Source organism: Camellia sinensis, chromosome 5 (assembly GCF_055761805.1).
Source record: "Camellia sinensis isolate YWXY chromosome 5, ASM5576180v1, whole genome shotgun sequence".
Taxonomy (NCBI): domain Eukaryota; kingdom Viridiplantae; phylum Streptophyta; class Magnoliopsida; order Ericales; family Theaceae; genus Camellia; species Camellia sinensis.
In genome coordinates this window covers 200,300,182-200,307,031 of record NC_138965.1, presented here as the reverse complement: position 1 = coordinate 200,307,031, position 6,850 = coordinate 200,300,182, and the positions used below count along the sequence as shown (strand labels likewise).

Below are 6,850 nucleotides of genomic sequence, written 5' to 3'. Positions count from 1 at the left end.
AATTAATCTGGTTTGTAGGAAATATTATATTCAACACTGTTAGCACATTTATCTGGATTCAGAGAAATTTTGAACTTGAAAGTAATAAAAAAAGGTGCAAGTAATAAAAAAAAAAAGGTGCTAAATTCAACTTGAAAGCATTATACTGACAAATGTTAGCAAGTTCCAGAAACATTGTGCCTTTGGACTTTCCTACATACTTTACCTGGGAACAATCAGATTTGGTTAATTTTATCCTTTCATTGATGTTAGCCGAAGACCAAATTGCAACCAATTCACCATGACTTCACAATGTGAAAATCCAGACTTACATATTGACAGTACAAGCTTCCTTAGAGTACAAACTTGATTAAACAAATGTATGATCCTGTTAAGTCACCCACTTCTCTCAAAACAAACATATGTTTTAAAGAATTCATTGGACAAAATCTGTTTTCAAGTGGAGTTTGTGTCAGTTTCCTATGCTGCTATTAGAGTTCGCATCTTCTCTCTTCTTCACAACAAAATTCAAACACACCATCATCAGAAACAAAGACCGCCAAGCTCGAATGCCTCGCCGGAGTCTCAGCGAATGTTTCTAGGGTTCCGGTGTACCTCCTGTTGGCAGCAGCGGCAGAGTTGATAATCAACTCCGTTGCTCAAAGCAAGCAATTGCATGGCTTCGAAAGAGCGAGAATTGCGAACGAAGCATGTGGCTCGTAAGCCCTAGACGAAAGACAACAATGCAGGTGGGTGGGTTTATAGATCCATGAAATCAGGTTGAGAGATCTAGAAAGTACAGAGAAAAAACAAAAAAAAAAAAAAGAAGAGAAAGAGATTGGAAGGTTCTGCTAGAGAGAGAAGAATCAGGCAATGAGGTTTTGAGGAAGAGGATCAAACCCAGTCAAATTTCTCTGATATATGTTTAGGGACCTTAGACATCAAAAAATAATTTTGTGGATCTCTTCCATTACGAAAAGTGGGAGAGGGACCTTAGACCAATTTTCCCTTTTTTAATTTATATTTTTAAAATTTTCAAATATTTTATTTAAACCAAACACATTTATAATTTATATTTTTTTTTAAAATAAACAAAAATTAATTTATAAAATTTTTATAAACATTAAAAAAAAAAAAAAAAAAAAACGTTACCACACACTACCTAAATAAACAAACCCCAAATCCGTCATAATTATACTTATGAAGGTAAAACACACCAACCAAAACAATGCTTTATGGTATTGTTTGTTTTGCATTAGCTAATTCCTCGGCGAAGAATCTTTTAATCGTTAAAAACCCAATCCAACAACAGACAGGAAAAAAGAAGATTCGAAGGTCTTCGTCAGTCTGGAAAAATTCAGTCCAACGTTGAACAACAAACATCCTCAATCGCCTCTCTCTCTAGGTTCTCTCTCTCTCACTCTCTCTCTCTCTCTCTCTCTCCATGTTTGTATATGGGTTTTTCCCCTTTTTGTCATATACAAAATACTTTCATATTTATGTGTTCATATATATATATATATATATATGTATGTATGTTTGTATATATAAATAATTTTGAGAAAGGTTTTTTTTTTTTTTTTTGGGTGAATTTTTTTTGAGAAAGGTAATTCCACAGTATGTTTTGTTTTTTTCTTTGATTTTCCAAATATATATATATATATATATTTGACAGTTTGGGTAAATAATATCATATCTGGTTCTTAGTTTTTTTAGTTTTAATGTTAATTTGTGTTGTCAATTTCATTCTAAGGTACTTTTCTTTTTTCTTTTTTAATCTTTTCTGGGTATTGTCTTACAGCTGTTAGATGATCAAAAGGAATATGATTAATGACTCTCTTATGACCTTGGATGATCAATCTCATTGTGGTTTAACTTGCTAGAGTAGAGGGAGGGTCTCCTCTCTTATATTTTCATATTGGGTAGTTTATACTAGGAAACTGCATTTTGTCTCTTATTTCAATTTTGTCTCTTATGTCAATTTTGTCCATATAATTTTAATTGTATCAATCTTACAATTGAATTTTTGAGTCCAATTAATAATGCTCCTTTAAAAAATACTATTGAAATCAATTGGCAAATAGTTTATTCACTCTCTTTCAAAGTGATTGAAGAGTTGATCTCTTCCCCTTTTGAATGGACAATTTTTCCCTTTGATTTTTCTGCGTATTCTTAATGGATATTATTAATTAGACTAAATTAACACAATATGAAAAATTAAAAGAAAAAAAAGTAATATAATTAAACTATATTGACATAATAGATAAATTAAAAGGCCACAGATACTAGTTGCCTTTCACAAGTTATTCACTTATCTATGAAAAATTCTAATGATTGTGCCCAATGAAGTGGTTGTTAGTTTAGTTTTTATGTATATATAAAGTGTATAAAAATATATAATAAAAGTTTTAATCGTACTATGAAATTATGTAAAATTATTTTAGAATTATCATTGTTTTGGTTTTTTTTTTTTTCTCACCTTAGTGACAGACTATGAGGGTATGTTAGAATGATTCTTTATATATTAACTTTAATGTTAACTTTGACGAACAGGCTAATCTAAGCTCTTGCACCTCATTAAGAGGTGGAGAGTTCAAAGGATATCCTTGTAGTTGGGTCTTTCTCCCACTTTGAGATATTATATGTAATTGTCATTGATACTATAACTACTGATTCATTATACTTCATTGTATTACGGTATATTGTATTAAAAAAAAAAATTCTATTTGTTACTTAGCATTGCTTATTTTGTTGTCCTCTTGTTGTTGTATTTAATGCAGAAATTGAAGCTGCATTATGGGTTCTCTCTGTTCTTGCTTTTGTGTTCCTGATGCTGAAGAAAATGTAGAATCAAACAGTTCCAACCATGGAAATTCCATTTCCCCCGATGGTTTCATTCAAAACTTAAGAAATAAGGTATGTCAGAGAGCTTCAATCGTCTCTCCACTTTTAAAATTTAGTTCCAATTCTCAGTATGATTTCATTTTTTGAGTTTCTGTTGGGAAATCTATTTCACATATCTATTGCTTGCACCTTTGATACTTTTTGTAAATCCAATGTGTCTGTGTATGTGTATTTTTTTGCCACATTCTGAGTTCTATAATATGATGTTTCATAAAACTAAAACTACTATAAAAACATGTATTTAGTCTCTCCTTTTAAGTATATATCATGGTGCATTGTCAACATTGCTCTTGATGTGGATGTGTCTTGAATTTGCTATGGACAATGCTTATAACTTGTTGGCAGCACACACAACCTGGTATTTGTTTTGGGGTCTATTTTGACCTGGGTTGCTATTTTCGGATAAATAAATTGAGTTATTTCTGAGTTCTAGGGATATGATGATTTTTTAAGCTTCTGTAAGCGGGTTCGTTGAGAGAGTGTAATCTCTACAATAACATACTTCTCCTTCATTCTTTGCCCACCAATGTAGTATTAATAGTCGAACCACGTAATTGTTGTGTGCTTTTGTGTTTGTTCTGTTTTAGCTTTTCTCATTTTCACCTTTGTCACAACAATTCCCTTTGTTCATTTGTCTGTAGTGTGGAGCTTTATTTGGCAAAGTGGAAATGCATGCTCCTCTATCGATTCAGGCGGCAGCCTCTTCGAGTTCTGTGGTGGCACCCATCAATACACAACTTGACACCAGTACACATTTACCAAATCATGTGAATCCCCAAAATTCTCAATTGCAAAGACATGGTAAAGGCACGAGCCGTTCTCATTTGGGGCAAGAACCGCTTAGAAGAAGCAATGTTCAAATAAGAGTAGACAAACAGGATGGTTCTTATTATGAAGAGGAATCAAAAGGATGGCATTCCAAGTCCTCAGGGAAGGTTTTGACAGAAAAAGTGGAAAGTGGAGTTGAATACTTCTCTCCCCCAGCAGAAGAAGATGAGGATGTTTGTCCCACATGTCTTGAAGGTAAGATCTACTCAAATAAGCATTTTGTTCAAATATCTCTGTTTGTTTTGGCAAAAAAACATTTTTCAGAAAATATTTTCCACAAAAAACGTTTTCTTATGTTTAGTTACGACCTTGAAACTAATGTGCCTGGTGGTTGTATTAGTGGTGATGTTGGTGTTGTGGTGGTCGGCGTTGTAGTAGTAGTGGTAGTGTGGTAGTGTTGGCAAGACTTTAGTTTGGAAAACGTTTTCTATGTTTCAAAAATGGAAACACTCATTGACAATCATTTCCCATTATTCAAAACGACATAAAATGCATGAAACAATTTTCACAATCTTTTTTTTGCCGAAGCAAACAGAGGGTTTTAACTCAAACTTCAGATAAAGTTTGCTTGGCATTATAGCTTTGGGTAAACACTTTCAATTAGCTTGCATTAGTAACTAAACTTACTATGTTCTGTATTAAACCGTTAATTCTATTTTTTTTTTCCTGACAGAATATACCACAGAAAATCCCAAGATAATTACACATTGCCATCACCAGTATCACCTCAGTTGCATCTATGAGTGGATGGAGAGAAGCGACAAATGTCCAATTTGTGGGAAAGTAAATATGTTTCTTCATTTCTTGTTACTCTGTTCTAAATATTTTCTGTCATCTTCAACCTGATAGCTTATTTCTAGCACAAGACATTGCCTGATTATTATTATATGCATTATTTTTGGTTTTGTCTATATTTAAAGTTTTTGAGTTTACTAAAAGAATTTATACTTACCATACCAATTTCGCCTTCAATATTTAATAAATGTAATGCATTAATGTAGTATTTATTTAGTGGCGTTGACGGGACTCCATAGTGCCACACACATGAACTCTGATGGTCTTCTTGCCTCAATTCTTACATTTTATGAATGGAATTTTTTTGCCCAGATAGATGTTGATTGTAATCATTACCATGTTAGTTTTGACGCTTTTGAACTTGTTTTTGAGCTCCGAGCTATTTATATTTTTAGCAATAATGTGCACAAATTAGGGAAACACTTGGAAAAATTAATGGATAACCACCGATGTCATGGTGAATTTCATTTGGAACAAAACTTATATTGAGATTAAAAAATTGTAGCAGAAATAACATTTTGTTACCTCTACTTTTGAACTACTTTCAATTAGAGGTGGGGCATGAGGCTACTGGCCCGTCCATCCCATCTTACTTTTTTAAGGGCTTAGGATTGATATTTAAGCCCATAGGGTCAGGATGAGGGATGACTTTTTGTGTCCACCTGTCTTATTTATGTATCCTAAATGTATATTCATATACATAGTAAATAAAAATATATATATATATTTTGCCTTATCTTCGCTATGTCTGTATCTTAATTTTTTTTAAATCACTTTGTTCCTTCTCCATGCTTGTGTCCGTGCTTCTAAGTAGTCTCTTTGAACCATAGTGATCTTTGACTTGGGTTAAGACTCGGTGGCAGTTTGATACACTAAAGTAGCAATGTATCAAGAAATATGATGATTACCGGTCATTTTGGTTCATGCTTTAATAAATATTATTGCCTTTAAGATCAATTATATGCTCATGAACAGCCTAATCAACTATGCTTGAAAGTTTTTATTTATGTTTAATAGCAGTTATGGTTGGTTAGGCACAAATCAGGAGGTGTTAAGATTATTTTGAATTTATAACCTTTTGCCCACTCTCTTAGTACACAATTGTGAAAAAATTCTTAAACAGTTTTAATTAATTTTTTTAATATTTTGCATGGGTTAAACAGTTTTAATTACTCAAAAAGTTTTATCACAATGAGGATTTTGATGAATAAAAAAAGGTGAAATATGCAAATAGAGTTCAATTAATTTTATGAGATAATGTCTTCATAGAAATGAGAAATTATTTTGAAACATTTTTCACACATTCTGATGCACTTTTCTCACTCTTAATCGAGGTAAATAGCAATCATTTGGACAGTCGTCAGCATTTTCTATTAGAAAAATGCTAATTTGTGTATTCTTTCATACTATTTTAGTATCTTGATAGCTATAAATGTCGTAATGATTTCATTTTCCTTTTAGCTTTCCCGTATACTGACTCTCTTTCGATTGTTTTGCTAGTTGATGGAATTCAATGAAACGGCTTGATCTTGAAGGTTTTCAAATAATAGGGAAACAACACAGAAAAGAAAAGTAAACTACACAACTGTGAAATTGCGAATTGCCCATTTCGCGAAGGTGTTCATAGCAAAGTTTTGAATTTTGCAGTTGGTAAGAAGTACATGTTTTTGACAGGCTGCTCTCTCATGTTAGATTCATGATAGGATAATTATTATTATTTTTTTTTTCATCCCTTTATTTATTAGATTCATAAGAACAAAGGGTATATGGATTTGCTGAAAAATTCATGATAGATAATGGAGGCGTGTTTGTGCTTTGTTCAATTTTTTTCCATGAATAATTCTCTTTTGCTGTCTGTTTGTTTAGGAAGCATAAATTTTCATTCTTGCTTTGAAATTATGATGAGGAATCCGGGTTTAGAGAATGATCAAATTTGTCAAGTGTTCCTCTTTTCATATATATACAAAATTTGTATACGGAAAACTGTTAGTCATAATTATGTTAAATATTTTAGATTTTTAGTTTGAATTATCTACTAATTAGGATTAATAGATAGATTTATAGGTATTGTAGTATTGATAGATCTCCTGGGTATTTATCTTACTATCAATTAATATTTAAAAAAAAAAATGGTGAATGTCATGAATTGACTTCTCAAATTGAACCAGTAGGAGATTCTCTCCCTTGAAGGGGAACTTTTCCCCCCTTTTCCTTATTTTCTTCATTTTGTTATAAAAGATTATATAAAAATAAAAAAATTAACAATGATACCTTTCTTTAATTTATCACCCTTAATATTATGTTTGGTTGGAGGATTTGAGGAGGGATTTGGAAAGGGAAAGGG

At 31.9% G+C, this 6,850-nt stretch overlaps 1 protein-coding gene across 2 annotated transcripts; it reads left to right on the top strand.

The window, feature by feature from the left end:
- The first annotated feature begins 1,173 nt into the window (after positions 1-1,173).
- On the top strand, positions 1,174-6,329 carry LOC145791140 (E3 ubiquitin-protein ligase At3g02290-like). Of its 2 annotated transcripts, none has more exons than XM_082871145.1 (5): positions 1,174-1,384; positions 2,760-2,895; positions 3,525-3,906; positions 4,385-4,494; positions 6,007-6,329. In XM_082871145.1, the coding sequence occupies exons 2-5, from the start codon at positions 2,776-2,778 to the stop codon at positions 6,031-6,033; spliced, it is 639 nt and encodes a 212-aa protein (XP_082727271.1). In that variant the 5' UTR covers positions 1,174-1,384; positions 2,760-2,775; the 3' UTR covers positions 6,034-6,329. The 2 variants fall into 2 exon arrangements, with proteins under 2 accessions (XP_082727271.1, XP_082727272.1); XM_082871146.1 differs by having other exon boundaries at positions 1,383-2,623.
- Positions 6,330-6,850: the final 521 nt, after the last annotated feature.